General features: G+C 39.4%; 1 protein-coding gene across 1 annotated transcript in view; it reads right to left on the bottom strand.

Moving 5' to 3' along the window:
• Nucleotides 1–241: 241 nt before the first annotated feature.
• The window catches only part of cacna1bb (calcium channel, voltage-dependent, N type, alpha 1B subunit, b), a gene marked incomplete at both ends in the record, with an annotated part of 269,481 nt that continues 253,423 nt past the window's right edge, over nucleotides 242–16,299 (bottom strand). The window contains 3 exons of the mRNA XM_079256383.1: nucleotides 242–799; nucleotides 6,676–6,899; nucleotides 12,364–12,628. Of these exons, the coding sequence (XP_079112509.1) occupies nucleotides 242–799; nucleotides 6,676–6,899; nucleotides 12,364–12,628 (1,047 nt within the window). The remainder of the gene's footprint in view (nucleotides 800–6,675; nucleotides 6,900–12,363; nucleotides 12,629–16,299) is intronic.

Genomic DNA, 16,299 nt, shown 5'->3' on the forward strand with positions numbered 1-16,299 from the left:
GGGGGTAGAAAAAGTTGTTTTCTTCCTGTAAAGAGGTTATATTAAAAAGAGAGTAACACTAAAAAGCTGGAACCATCTCTAATTCCGTTTCAGAGCACTTCCTGTTGACTTTTACCTCCCTCAGCATCAGTCGACCGACCTTCGACTGTACAAGCTCAGTGGTGCTGACGCAAGCGCTCAGCAGACCTTCCAAGCGGCCACGCTGCAGCTATCAGCCGATTCTCTGGAGTTTTCTGCCATGTTAGCACCAGTCGTCCTCTTCTCTCTCCCTGAGACTTCCTGTTCCTCTGTTCCCCGGCCCAGATGCCGAGTTGACCCCGAGGGTGAAGTGATACCCGTTGGGCACGGCAGCTCCCCGTCCCTGCGTGGCCGCAGCCGTGACGGGTGTGGCGGCAGTTCCCTGTGAGGCTGAGGCTGTGGTGGAAGTGGCAGTTCTGGCAGAGCGTCCCACTCCATGGCTGCTAACAGCGTCCTGGAAGTCCTCTGTCTCTCCAAGGCGGGCCCGTTGAGAGGAGTCCACCTGCTGCTGGTTTAAATTAGGGTCCGAGCCAATGCAGGTAGCAGGTTTTGGGGATTCATCATGGCCCGCAGCTGTGCGGTCGTGCTCTGAAAGGCCCCGGCTGAAGCGAGTCTGATGGCCTGTTGTTGTGGTGTTGGCACTGGATGGGAGCGCTGAGGATGTGGTGGTCTTGTAGGCCACAGCGGGTCGCGGCGTGAGGGGCGTCTGAGGGAGCTGCCTTCGACCTCGGCCTGGTGTGTTTGTACTGGATGGCAGGCCACTCTTAATCACACTGATACCCTGCAGGGAAAACAAACACAAACATAACTTGAAGTCCTACATAAGACAATAGTTTATTTTTACTTTCACCGACTTTTCTTCCAGTCCTTTATATTCCAACATCAACTTTCCAGTAATCAGCTGGCAGAAACTCTTTCCCACACAAGCTAACATTTATGTTATCATTTCTTTTTCCTTCCCAAGATGCTCAGGTGTTTAAAGTTAAGTTAAACTCTTCGGGGGTAATATCCTGTCATGTATCAACAGCACAATTGGTAGAGAGCATTAACGGTTCTATTCAAGCTCAAATTTCGTAATGCTCATTATCAAAACACTCAAAAAGTCTGAGTTTGCATGCAAATACCATTTGCTTTCTCTCAAAACGCGACGCTGTCACAGCTCTAAAAACGTCCCTCTCTCAAGTTTCAACCCGTTCCCTTTGCGCTTAGATCTTCTCTAATTTCTCTCAAAATTTCTCTCAAAAAAAAAGTCAGCTCCAGCAGAATAATGTGAGGGATGTGTGGTCTGGAATGAAGAAGATCACCGGCTTCAAGTTAAAGGAGGACCAGCCTGATGGAGGTCTGGACAGAGCTAATGAGCTGAACAGGTTCAGTTCACCCCCTACCTCCAGCCCAACAGACCACACACCCTCCAAAAGCCCACTGCTTTCCTGTCACACATCTGTCACTCTGCAGCTCAGTCATGGACCAGAACACAGCTTCATCTTCCTCCACATCAGGACATCCTGAGACCTCCACCTTGTTTGTATCCTACAATCAGGTTATGAAGCAACTTGAGAAACTGAACCAGAACAAGGCTGCAGGTCCAGACGGTGTCAGTCCCAGAGTTCTCAAGACCTGCTCAAAACAACTATGTCCGATTCTCCAGCACCTTTTCAACACCAGTCTGAGACAAAATAGAGTCCCAGTGCTGTGGAAAACCTCCTGCCTTGTTCCAGTGCCTAAAAAAACACAACCAGCTGAACCAAGTGACTACAGACCAGTTGCCCTGACATCTCACATGATGAAAGTCCTGGAGAGGCTCTTACTGGCTCATCTCAACAAGCAAGTAAACACCTTTCAGGATCCATTACAGTTTGCATATCGTAATGGACTTGGGGTTGAAGATGCCATCATATACCTGCTCCAGAGAGCACACTCTCATCTGGAGCATTCAGGCAGCACTCTGATGGTCATGTTCTTTCTTCTTTTTATATCATTCAGTCTGCTTTGTTATGTGAGAAGCTCCATAAATTCCAGGTGGATACCTCCACAACCACCTGGATCTATGACTACCTCACAAACAGAGCAGTTTGTGAGACTTAAAGGTTGTGTGTCTGAGATGGAGGTCAGCAGCACTGGTGCACCACAAGGAACTGTACTCTGGCCATTCCTCTTCACTCTGTACACCTCAGACTTCCAGTACAACTCTGAGTCCTGTCATCTGCAGAAATACTCTGATGACTCTGCAGTTGTGGGGTGTATCAGGGATGGACAAGAAGCAGAGTACAGAGAACTGGTCCGTCAGTTTGTTATATGATGCGGTGACAATCATCTCATATTAAATACCAGCAAAACAAAAGAGATGATTGTTGACTTCAGGAGGAACAAGAATAAACAAAGCACTGTTTCCATCCTGGGAGAGGAGGTGGAGGTGGTGGAGGAATACAAGTATCTTGGAGTTCAGCTGGACAACAAACTGGACTGGAAATGCAACACTGACTACATCTACAAGAAAGGTCAGAGCAGACTGTAATTCTTAAGGAAGCTGAGATGGTTTAACGTCTGCACCAAGATGTTGCATATCTTCTATAAGTCTGTTGTGGAGAGTGCAGTCAGCTTTGCAGCATCTGCTGGGGTAGTAGCATCAGAACCAGAGGCTTGAAGAGAATCAACAAACTGATCAAGAAAGCTGTTTCTGTGCTTGGAGTAACTCTGGAGCCGCTGGAGCTGATTGTCCAAAAGAAGAATTCTGCACAAGCTGATGAAGATGATGGAGGATTCTTCACCCCTTCTTCAGGTCCGATGCAAGACTGAAAGATACAGAAGATCATTCCTGCCAGCAGCCATCAGCCTCTGGAACAAGACCTCCTCAAATGAATTATTATTATATACTACAATATTGAATTTCCCTTTGGGGATTAATAAAGTGTTTTTCATTTCAATTTCTCCTTGCAGATGTTTTCTGCACTCTTGGATGTGCGACTGCCAAAAGTCCGTCGACCAATAGGAAGCCAGAGCTTCAATACCGACCAATGACATAGTCGCTGCACCCAGCTCCCTCTAGGTCACGTTATTATGTATTTGTTTGTGCTTTTTTTCCCCCATCTCATAAGAGTTGACACACCGCTCCAGGTATAAAAATGAAATAAATAAAATCCTCTACATTTTATTAAAACGACCCTGCCGGCTGACTTCCTGTTGAGTTGGGGGGAGAGGTAACTGAGTTCAATAGGGGATGTGTCTACAACTTAACACAGACGGTAGGGACTAACTGAGCTCAGCTGAAAACCAGCTAGCATGGATCATGGAAAACGGGAATTTCAACTAAGAATTGTGTTTTAAACATGGTATAATGTTTTTCTACAGGTACGTGTTTATGAATTGTTCAAATATCACTTTAAATAGTATCTGGCAAGCTGACACAGTCCCAGTAAAGTACACTGTAACTTTCTGAGATACTATTGCTTGCAAGACATGAAAGAATAGTAGAACAACTTTTTTAATAGACTCTTAAAAAATGGTTCAGTTGGACCCCTGACGAGCTGACCATCAGAGTCCGCTCTGATTGGTCAGCTCCAGTGGCCTGATCAGACAAGTTCCACTGGTACATCCATAACTTCTGGAGAAAACGTGAACATTTTTACATGGTTTTAGATAAAATCCTGTTAGTCTAGATACCTTCCTCAAATTCAGCCCTCTCTCGTTGTGCTGGTGGCAACAATACATCAATGTGTTTTCTGTTTGTTTCCCCCCATAAATCATTTAAACAATGTCTATCCTGCTCAAAAATACCACACGTTCAGTCATTTTTAGGATTTTAACCTTTAAATGCTGTTTAAATGTCTGAATTGTCGCCTCATTCACTAAAAAAATACGAAAATTGAATTATTTACCATATAATAAAGATCAAACGGTTAAATCACTGCTGTTGATAAGGAACTTGGACATGTCAAAGAGTATTAACAAAATAGATTTGATTCCATTTTATTTTTCATGTAGTGTCAGCTCCCTCAGGGGACCTTAATGACAACATACCCAAAAAACTGCTATAAAATTATCATACATTAGTATTTTGTTATTTTTTCTGTAAATAAACACCTTCAGACCTGCTCAAAACTAACATTAATTCATGTCAGGAGGAGGTCAGAAAGCCTAATGAACAGTTTTTTTGGCCGTCTTTCTAAGAAACAAAGGTTACCCAAAGGTACATGTCAGACTGTAATTTTTCAGAGTTTTATGTTATTCATCTGTTATCCAGCAGGGGAAACACTGGAAAGGGAAACAATAAATTGAACAATGCCTCTTTGATTTGTTTTATTCTCATTGCTGAAGACTGAAATTAGATTTCTGGTTCATGTCTTTATTTAGAAAACAGATTTCACAGTGGAAAACAGTAGCTGCATTTCTATTGCATTTTTTTTTTTTTGCAAACTAAAAGCGATTGGTTGTAAGTTTTGACAAACAACAATTGCGATTGGTTGGAGTTTCTATTGAACAGTGTTTTTTTTATCACATAAGCCTTGTCAGCCAGACGAGATTTTACGAGAATTGCGGCTTATGCAAGGTAGCCATATGGTGTTATTTTGGGGTTTTCTACTTGCTGCTGAGATTTTGGTACAGCTTTTTGAAGCTTTTCTCCCTCATTTTCTTTTCTAAACACTGAAATCTGCATTGTTTGTTCCACACCACGACATCTTTACCAGAAATGATCTGGTCATGACCCCAACGTCACATCTGTAGACATGTAAATGAATACAAGCAGTGTTTCCATTAAAGTTTTGTGATATATTTCTGTATAGAAACATCTGAAAAACCACTTCATTAGACCGTAATAACTTGTCAGCCATATTTGAATTTTTTAAAAAAATGTAGGTGTTTCCATTAGCGATATTTTTATTGCAATATTTAGTTTTTGTGCAGTTCTAGATGTAATGGAAACGCACCTCCTGTTTGTTTTTCCTCTCACTAATAGTCAGTATAGGCGACCTGTCCAGGGTCTAACCTCCCTCTCCAATGATGGTTGCTGGGATAGGCTCCAGCTTCCCTGCGACCCTTAATTTGACTAAGTGGTTCGAAAAATAAATAAATAAATCAATGAATCAATAAATCAATCAATTAAGGAATCAATGAATGAAAAAAGTCAGTATATTCAAGGCGAATGATTACACGAACTTTAAAAGTGTGTCAGTATCAAATAAAGACAGCTTAAAGCTGCAAATAGTCTTTAAATTCTTAAATACAGCCCTAACTTTAAAATGGAACCCCAGATATCTGAAAACATATATATGGGCCACATCTGCAGATCTGTTTGGCCCTTATCTGGCCTTGACTAATGGCCTTGACTCCATGTGAGTGTGACAGCCAAAGCTCAACCACCACATGTGACCCACAAGGAAAATGCTTAATCTCCTTCCAGGCCATCAGCCCATATCTGGAACACATGTTGCCCACGCAACACTCACCAGGGCAATAACTGGGCTGTAAGTGCCAAAAGTAGACCAGATAAGGAGAGTTTTTCATGACAGAAACACAGTGCTATCCCACCTGCAGAATAACCTGCGCCAACACAAGTGTAGTTTTCAAATACAGTGAAAGAGATCCTCATGTGCTGCTGAATTTTTTGATTTTTGCACAGAATAAAAATAGACTGGCATCTGTTTCGGGGTGCAACTTTTCCCCTCGCTTTGTAGCAACTGAGATAGGCCCCCCCGAAATCCTGCATTGGAATAAATGGGTATAGACAATATATATATCAGTGGTTCTCAACCTTTTTGCAACACAGTACTCCTTGTAAAATATTTTTTTCAGCCACGTACCCCCTAACCACTGCAAAGTATTTTATGGTTAAGAAAAAACATGAAATACAGCACTTTGTCATTTGTCTTTGGTTTACTAAACTTTTAACCGTGCAAAACAATGGAGATCTCTAAAACGCTTCAACCAGGACTCCATTGTTTGCGTTGTCAAGGGAACAGTGACTGACGAACATGCTTTGGCTCGCAGCGGGTGGGGTTCAATTCACGTCGGAATGCGGGATTTTGGGAGGAATGAAATGGTGTAAATATGTATTTAAATTCAGTTTATGAATGTATATTTACATTGAATGAAATATATTAAATTTTTATAAAATATATATTTATAATATTTTGTTTAAGGAAGTTTTAATGAAAACATGAAAACATATATATTTTCAAAACATTTAACGCACCCCCTAGAATGGCTTGATGTACCCCCAGGGGTACGGGTACCCCCCATTTGAGAAACAGTGGTATAGATGGACTAACTGAGCAAATTGTGGGAAACATGCAAAAATACACTGTTGCATACAGACATGTTTATCAGGCTTCGTTCTGTTCTGCAGCACATAGCTTCACACTCGGCTTGACTCATCCAGACCAAAGGCTGCATTTGAAACGGCTCTCCTAAAGTTTTTGGGCTTTTGGAAAACCTAGATGTAGTCACAAATATGTCTTCTCAACTTTTGAGGAAACATTAATTAAAAATCTGAGGTAAAAACTTCCACTTTTATTGTGAAGGACTGATTTCACCTTCATGTTACATTTTATTTTTTAATAAAGCAGCCACTGTGTTCCAGTGCATGTGGCATTGTTTAAGAGCCAACATGCTGGAATACAGAGTGAACAACAACGGCAGGGGGAATCAGATGGAACTCACCTGCTTGATGAAGCCAGAGTCCTGACCTTCTCCTGGAGATGTGGATCGGCTGGGTCCGGCAGACCTGGCGTGGGACTGCTCCCTGCTGCCGTAACGCTCGCAGGAGTAGTAGCGCTGCTTCTCGCCGGCAGACGAGTGGTGCCTTCTCTCATGGGGGCGACCGCGATCCCGCTCCCTCGCTCGCTCTCTAGACAGACCTTCAGCTGAAGGGTCTGTGAACGAATCTGTGGGACAATATCAGCGAGTTAAACAGGAACGTGGAAAAGAAAGACTAAAGCTGTGTTTCATTTAAACCACGATCTTTTAGAAATAAACTAATAAAAAAAAAGCAAACTGTTGGAACAAAAGCGAGTGAATGCCCTTTTCAGGTTGTTGCTAAGAGAGCTGCTTCATTTGGCTTTAATCACATTCCCAACTGCAATATTCAGTTTTTATTCAATGAATGAAGTAACATGACGGAATATTATTTAGTCATTTATCCTGTTGTTACACAGTTTTTGGTCTGTTTAGCTTCATTTAGGCGTACGATCATTTTCTGTTGTTGTATTGAAGTCACCTACAGCTGAGGTCATAAAAAACGTGAGAAATAAAAGCTGACTTGTTCATGTTTGGTCTGACTGAAATGCTCAGGATTGCAGGTGGTGACCTTCATCAGTTTTACTCGTGCAAACTGAACTTTGGACACATTCATGTAACATGCAACCTTACATAATGCTTGATTTTTATTGAATAAAAACAGTTAACTCAAATGTCACTTGTGTGCATGAGACACAGTGTTGAATCCCTTATTTGTATCAACAACAACAGAAAACATATTTGTGAGACGACTCAGGAGATTTTCTGAAGATAAACCCAAAGTTATTTCATATGAACGGGATCGCAGCCACTTTGCAGATGAAACTGTAGTTCTTGTGGATGGTGGGAATTTGTTTAATCTGAAAAAGACAAGAAATGTCAAATTGTTGCCAGTTCTGCGGCCGCGCTGCAGGATATGCGAGGAGCATTCTGACTCAGGTAACATCTATATATTGCCGTGTACGGAAGTGAAACAAAGTGCATTTAAAAGTTGGAACTGAAAGTCAGCTTTGTGTGTTCACACAGCCCTGAAAACATCAGATATGACTTGTTTTTACAGGAACAAACAATCTGATTGGAATGACTTCAGCTTTATAAAGAAATGAAATCAGAATAAATACTTTATAAACTCAAGGGGAAATCACAAAAATAAAAACCACATTATGAAAACGATGCACTTCCTTCTCTCTGTAAAACTGCCACGTTTGTAATTATTTCATAGAAAATACCAACTTTTCTGTCTGGATTTCATTTCATTAATGTGAAGTGACTTATCTATTTCTGTGTGTAACTTTTCTGTCTTAATCCTGGAAAGTCGGGATAAAGGAAAGCTCTGTGGGGAAATTATTTCCCTCTGCGCTGGCGTAATTCCAGTTTTCAGGTTAAAACAGTGTTGACAGAAACACAGAAGCCTATTCATCATAATCTGATGAGTCACATCTGCTACGAGCTTTGAGGCCTGAAACTCTCTCTCTGTCTCTCTGGTGCTGGTGTTCCTCTGTCTCACCAAGATGCAGCTATAAATCCAGTGCTAGACCTGTCCGCTGTGGCCTTTTATCTCAGCAATAAGACGCTGCTGCAACCCCTCACTGTTGACACGAAATCCACCCTGCCACCAGCTTTCAGGCTCTAAACGCTCCAGCAGACGACCGTAAAGCAGAGAAAAAAAGACAGTGACCATCATTTTGTCGAGGATTTCAGGCGATCATCTCTTGTGTTTAATAATATCTTATGACTGATTTATATTAAAGATGTTTCATAAAGGCCTAAAACAACATCAAGCTAAAAGCGAAGAGGTGGTATGATACTAATTTGATTAGTCTGTGAAAAGAAAGAAAAACAGGAAAACAGCTTTGAAGTTCCCCAGAGGGCTTTGGGGAAACCTCCGACATGTGGAAGATTAGTTTATCATTCTACTTTTTGTTTATGAAGAGGTGTAAACCCAGAACCTGTCATCACCTCAGTAACACCCTCCCCATGGTGAAGCATGGAGGTGGCAGCGTCATGATAAGGGATTGGTTTTCTTTTTTTACACGACACATTGATCCTCCATTCAACCACCGTTCCTTCCTCATGTGGACTTAGCTGCCTCTTAAACCAAAGCTTTGACAATGACATCTACTCCAACTGCTAAGCATTCACATGAGGCTGAAATGCGTCATGTCTTCTATAGACAATACTTTAAAGGGTGGCAGTATTTAAGGATATGAATGAATCACAAATTTACCACTTAAGTGGGAGGACTTGTTGGGAAAAGGTGGCAGTTTATCCAATCAAGCTTTAAACAACTGGAAGGGTTTTTCCTTGAAGAATAGGCAAAAATCTCCTGGACTTGTTGTTCCTGAGGTAAATAAAACCAGAATGCAATGATATGCAAATCTTATTAACCCATATTTGCATCCAGTGCAAAATGAACATCATTTTAGATGTTCATACTGACACATCTGAACTTTTCATACTAAATAGATCATTTTGAATTTGATGGCAGCAGAACACCTCAAAAATTTGGAACAGGGTGATGTTTACCTCTGTGTAGCATCTCCTCTTCCTGTAACAATGACTACCAAGTGAGGACATGAGTCTGGTCTGGTCTGATGAAGGACCAGACTGGGAAGAAAAAGTCCTGGACCTTTGTTGCCAGAATGTCCATTTTAAATTTCTACCGGTAAAAGGTCTGGACTACTCAGCAACTGGTCTGGTCTCCTGTGAAGTCATGCTGCTGTGATGGATGCAGGATGTGGTTCAGCATGGTCTTGCTGAAATCTGCAAGGTCTTCCCTGAAAGAGACGTCGTCTGGATGGAAACAGACATTGGTCTAAAACCTCTTTTTAGCATTTATGGAGCTTTACAGATGTGAAAGTGATTCACTGTGATGGTGGGACCTTCAAAGTCTTTAAAATTTTAAGATTAGGAACATTTTTAGGTAGTTTTTAGACAAGATGCCCATCTGAGAGGCTCTACATCTCTGAAATGCTCTTTTTATATCCAGTCATGTTGCTGGCTTATTCCTGCCAAATGCCTCTCCAGTGGTTTATTTAGTTGTACCACTTAGTTTTGCAGCCGTTTGTTTCCTCTGTTCCAAACTTTTAGAGTTGTGTTGCTGCCATCAGATAAGACATAAACAAATTTTTCCATTAAAATGTAAAATGTCTCTATTTCAACATCTGAAATGTTGCGTACATTTTATTCAGAAGAAAATGTGGTTTAATGAGAAACCAGATCTCATTGTATTAATTTCTCTTTGTTTTTTGTCATTGTTTTGCATTTTCCACTGGGTCCAAACTCTTCTGGAACTTGAGTTGTACATTTTGGTTGTTTTTATTTTTCAAAACTCTCCGAATGGCAGGTTTTTCCTCCATTCTTTCAGTCAAAAAAATTTGTTATACTTGAGCCAACGTTTATCACCCTTATGGTAAATATGCTGTAAATTCTGTCTTGAAAATTGAATTTAAAATGTGCTCCAACAAACAAAACAAGTGTTTATGAGAGCCATTCATAAGCACAATAAAACATAATCAGCTACTGATCAATCCAAGATGTTTCAAACCAACATGCTCCTTCCCGTTCATGGTCATTTGCATGCAGAACTCAAGTAACCAAATATGATAAGCAAACATTCCTTTAAAAACCACAGCAAAAAATTCTGTTTCTGGTCTGAATAATGGCCAAAAGTTGAGAACAGAAAGTAAACAACTGCAGCCAAAAAGACAAACACCTACTAATATGACACATTTTATTATACAGCAACACCATACCTTCCACTTAAATAGAAACAAACCAGCAGAAGTGCAGAAGAAGAAAATTTAACCGTACACAAAGAAATTCTGTTACTAATGCAAGAAAAAAAAAGTGCAGTTAGGGTTATACTTAGGGTTCGAGTTAGAGAAGGGAACAGCACAGCGTGCACCTGTGTGGATACACGAATAGACACAGCACAATGCAGATGAAGCTTTTTGGATTTCAGCTTGCTAATTTGTCCAAGTAACTGAAAGTATTTCATGGACAGAAAGATGACAGCACCCAACACAGATGGCATAATCCAGCACAGTGTTTGCTGGCAAATGCTCACTCTGTCTTCCATCTCATGCTAGAAAACGATGGTGGCCAAAAATCCACTTGGATGTGCACCAGAATAGTTATTGTGCACTTAGTATTGCTCTGCAACACAAGTCCACAATCATGGGTTTTCAGGAGTTGTAGTAGTTTCTGAAGGGGCTGTTGCCATGGTCGTGCTAGATTAGCAAAAAGCTAACCAGCTATGATGAGCTTTTTAGTCAGTGAGAGATCATGCTCTTGTTGTTTTAACACTGATTACGCTTGTCTGTCTTGTTTAATATTTATACAGCAAGGAGGAATTGTGGAATTGTTCATTTAAGAAAAAATAGAACATTTTATGTTTCACGTTCCCCTTTTTTAGCCTCGAGATTCTGTGTTAAGTAGAAATACAAGTCAATGGATTATAGACTTTACAAGGAATAGTTTTCACATTTCTGTGTGAAATTACACCTTATAAAAAGGGGCCTCGCTAATTTTCCTACACAGTAAGCTTCTTTTTTGTTTTTTTGTTTTTTACCATTGATTAGGGGAATTGCCCCAGAAATGGTTAAGTGTTGATGAGTGATGGTTGATGACTGCTGACGCATCATGTTTGTGCATTATATAGAAGGTATTCTGTGTATTTGTATGGAACACTTCTATTTTGCCATTTTCAGTATTTTGCATCTCATAATTGTCATCATCATTAAAAGATTTTGCATTCACCAGCATTTAAGCTCTGAAAGAAGAAAAGGAGCTAAAAGAGGCAAAGAAACCTCCAGAAAAGCAACAATCGCCTGAGGACTCCCTTCCCCTGTCATCTCTTTGTGTGAATCCAATAAAAAATCGGACATATAAAACCTCATTCTGCAGCTCACCAGTAAGTTCAGCTGTTCAGTTAAAACATCTTCGGTACCAGTCAAAAGTTTGGACACACTTTCCCATTGGATTAAAAGGGGAAGTGTGGCCATACTTTTGACTGCTCACATGGACTGCTCACAATTTGTTGCTCTGTGAAAGTATTATCAAGTTATATATATATATATATATATATATATATATATATATATATATATATGTATATATATATATAGATCATTGGTGACTTGTGGGAATAAATATTATTGTGTTGTAGTATTAAAATCCTAAAATAGTCCCTTATTATTCTTAAGTTTAAATATGTTTACATCAGTCTGGGAAAAGCCATGAAATACTGAAACATGATGAGTACAGCTTTTAGTAGGGCTTGGGACATTATTGTTTTTATTATCATGTTCATGTGTTAAAAATTTCTTCTTGGATATTAATGTGTTTTTTTCAGATTGAAAATATCAGATTTTATAACAATTAAATAATAATTAATTTGAAATATACAATTAATATTTAACTGCTGTGTAAAGAGAAAACTATTCATTTTCCTCATAATGCAGTACTTTCAAAAGAACATTTTGTCCGCAACAATGTGATTAATCACAAAAATGAATGTGATTATAAAAGATTAAAACTTTTAATCATTGTCATAACCAGTTCATCTCCAGAAGATGGAATAAATCTAATCTAAAGGAACGGTTGTCTCACCAACAGTACTGGAAGGCTGCACAGATGCAGGTTTATCCAAAGACTTCTGCTTCTTGTCTCTGTCCTTGTCCCTGCGTCGATGGCATCGGTGGTGGTGGTGATGGTGGTGGGTTCTGTCCTGGCCCTGGACTTGTCCTGGTGCCATAGAGGACTGGGCCTGACCGAAGCGCTCCAGATCGTACTCCTGCAGCCCGACCTCCTGGTGGTGGCGCTGTGGCGCCAGCGAGGACGCGGAGCGTTTTATCGGACTGAGGTCAACAATGGGCTGAAAGTGGAAAGATAAATGTGGAAAAGTGTGATGAAAATGAAAGCAGACAGCAGGCAGTGGTGGTTTACTTGTACTGGATCACGAAGCACAAATGACACAACGTTCAACGTTCTAAAGGCCGACGTTCAACCCGTTCTTCTCTAGGCACAGATGTTGGAAAGTTTGAGAAGAATAATCACACAAATCTGGGACATTGCAAGAACACTTACGGCTACAGAACATGATATATAAGCAACACAAATCTCTGCTTATAAGCAGAGAAAAAGTGGGGGAGTGACATTATCTTCTTTTTTAGTTTTTTTTTTTTTCCAAATGATTCAAAAGTTCACTCGTATGTGTTATATTGTATAAACACAACCCCATTTCCTAGAAAGTATGGACACGTTGTAAAATGTAAAAGAAAACAATAGCAGAAACCCATCAAATCAGTTAAAACTAAGTTCAGATAACTGCCAAAACAGAAAAATGTTACTTATTTTAACCTGGAAGACACCAAATATAGCAGAACACAAGAAAAGCAAAGAAAAGTAAGAAAAAACCCCCAAAAAAACCAAACAAACAGAAGGAAAACAACACTGGACAAAATAAAATGAGAAATTTGTAAAAATAAATAAATAAATATAGCAACTACATGTTACCAGATCAAACCTCTTATAATCACATATAATCGAGTCAGTCAATGTTTGCCATAAACACAGTCTGTAAAATGGCGTTTTAAAAGCATTCTTCTGAAATCAGCTGCTTACTTATGTACAATTCCATCCAGACATAGTCTAATAAAAGACGATGCTGAAGCCTGCTTTTTAATCTTTTTATTAATCCTTTTTTTTTTCACAAAGATGCCTTGAATCAAATTCAAGGCTATCCTCACAAATTCAAGGTGAGGATATACTCAATTTTAAATCTGACATATCATTTAATAATATGTGAGATCCAAATGATTCTCTAATAAATACATGTTTACATTTTACACTCGGTAAAATGTAAACAATTGGAGAAATGTGATTGTTGCTAATTCATGCTAATCATATGTTGTACACTGGTGGATATTAAAGGAATTCTCCACTTAAACCTGTGCAGTAAATATTAACAAATACCAAATTAGCCTATTGGAAAATTTCCATTTTATCTGTCTCATGTTTTAATTTATTAAAGAAAGGTTACTGCTGTGCTATTTCTCAACGTTACTCAAGTAACCAAGAGGGCTAAATGTTCAGACGGGTGTCTTTTTTAGGCATCACCATCTGGGAAAAGCAAACTGGTTATTGTATTAAACATCTGCCCATCAAAATCAAGAAAGCTAACTTCATCTTATCAGATGGACTAAGGTGGAACACATGGTCCCAGTATCTGAATAAGAACAAATAAAATGCACCCTTCTTAATATAAACTTTGCTCATATTGCCACTGCAGATCCACCTGAACTAAACTAGATAGTTTTTTTTTTTTGTTTTACATAAATACAACTATATTTAGCTTGCCTTATGTTTACCTGGAAATTGTGAAACCCGACAAATAGTGTCCATGATGGCTTACACCACTACCTTTTGTTTAAAAGGCAGTAAACGCACCTCCTTTATCATATAGCGTAGCTGTTTGTTCACATTGACCAAATTTTTAGCCTAAATGTTAAAGTAACTATTATTAAGGGGCTAATAGTCTTGCTAATGTTAGCATGTTTGCTAAATTAATGTAAACATAAACTATTAACAGCTAGCATAACTCATCTTTACACTGGCCTGAGCAGACTTTTTATAACTTATGGTTTTTAAGCTCCATTGTCTCTTAAATGATTCAGGATTAACTTTTCATGCTCATCTTTTTTACTTGCTAATTTTGTAGGCTTCATTTAGTTTAGTTTGTAACTGGTAGCCTACAGCCCCCATTGCTATCCTAACAAACACACATAAGCTTCTGGTGACCATGTTCCAATGTAAAGATCTTATGGTGTGATATTTTCCCAACAGTACATTTCACCTTCAGACTGCAGGTTTCTCTGTTGTTCCTTGAGTTTCTAAAAGCAGAAAAGGAGGCTTTAAGTTACCAGACCCCTCCTTTCATGACAACTGTGGGGGGAGTGAATTTTTTTTTTCTAACTCACCCGTTTAAAAGTAATTTAATCTCAAAATTTGGCATATTTATGGGTGTGTCCTTTTGATTGACAGGTACTCAATCTCCCTCTTCAAATAAGAAGAAAGTAGAACAACCGGGGTCTTTAGCCGGTTAACAATGTGACTTAGCTTTTGCGTGCTTATCTCCGTTAGCTGGTTAGCTCCTGTTATCTATGGGCGAGCTCGGTTAGCTCTTAGCTATGTAAAGTTCGGACTTTGCTCAATGTTAATCATCCATCATGATGCTCACAGCCCCCCTCTCAGCTCCACCTCTTTACCCAAATTTGTATTTTCCGGGCGAGACGACCCAAATGCCCCTGCCAAGATGGGGATTGTAGGAACCCCTCACGAGCTTCAATTCAGCTCTTCAGAAACCTATGGGTGAAGTCACGGAGGCTCCGTCCATGTTTTTATATACAGCCTATGCTTTGAACATTAAATCTAGTCTTTGTTGTGTATTCAATGAAATATAGGTCCAAATGGATTTGCAAATCATTGTGTTTTGTTTTTATTTACATTTTACACAGCGTCCCAGCTTCTTTGGAATTAAGGTTGTTGTACTACTTGCATGTCAACTATAAAATTCCTTTTTTTTTTTCTTGTTGTTGTTTTGTCCATACTTTATGTAATTCTGAAGACAATGGCACTCTCCCCACCTGAGTCTTACCTTGCTGATCAGCCGAACCACCGGCAGCCAAACTAATGAGATAGGAAACTGGAACAGCAGCTAAATGACAGTAACCACCCCATCTGTTAGTTGTAGTGTAGATTTTTGGCAATGTCCTGAAACTGAAATCATTTTATAGCTGAATAAATCAAGTTATTCTCCAATAAGATGTTGATACATAACTTATGCAGGCATAGGATGGCTGCGCTGTTCCGATGTTCCTACATCACAGTCTAGCCTAAGACAGCAACATCACAAGACAGTAAGAAACAATAATATAAGCAAATATTTTTTTATTAAGTATGCAGTCTTAAAATCTTATCTTTTAAACATGATATAACATGCTGATACACTTTGGTTCTGCCTATTTCAGTTCACATCACTGATATGAATCATGGTGTGACAAAAATAGCCTGCCCATCTTTTCTTTCAAGACTAAGAGAGACTTGAAACGACGGGGCAGAAATCTCACTTGTTTACTTTGTGACTGCATTCAAAGTAGAAAAAGAAAAGAGAGATTTTAAGACTGAGTGTTAGAAAAAAAAATAGACAAAAAGGTTAGGCGGGTTTGTACGTGAGAAATTAGAAGAAGATATTTGTTTCAAAGCAGAAGAGCAGCAGTACCGTCTCTACCTTGTCTCAAAACCAGGCGTACGCACTCACAAAAACTCTATTGCATCACAACGTTTCTGCAGTGCAACACTCACATACATTCAGCCACATTTTACCAAAGTGTAGTACTGTACTGCTGAAGCTACTGGCTGAAAATAGGAGAAAGTACTTAAAACAAACAGATTCTTTTCCAGGTGTGTGTGGTTTATGGCTCATGTCAATGTGTATGCTGCACATAGTGTATTTATGAGGGTTTTTAAAATGGAATGATTAGTGTA

This window comes from Telmatherina bonti (genome assembly GCF_933228915.1).
Source record: "Telmatherina bonti genome assembly, chromosome: 17".
Taxonomy (NCBI): domain Eukaryota; kingdom Metazoa; phylum Chordata; class Actinopteri; order Atheriniformes; family Telmatherinidae; genus Telmatherina; species Telmatherina bonti.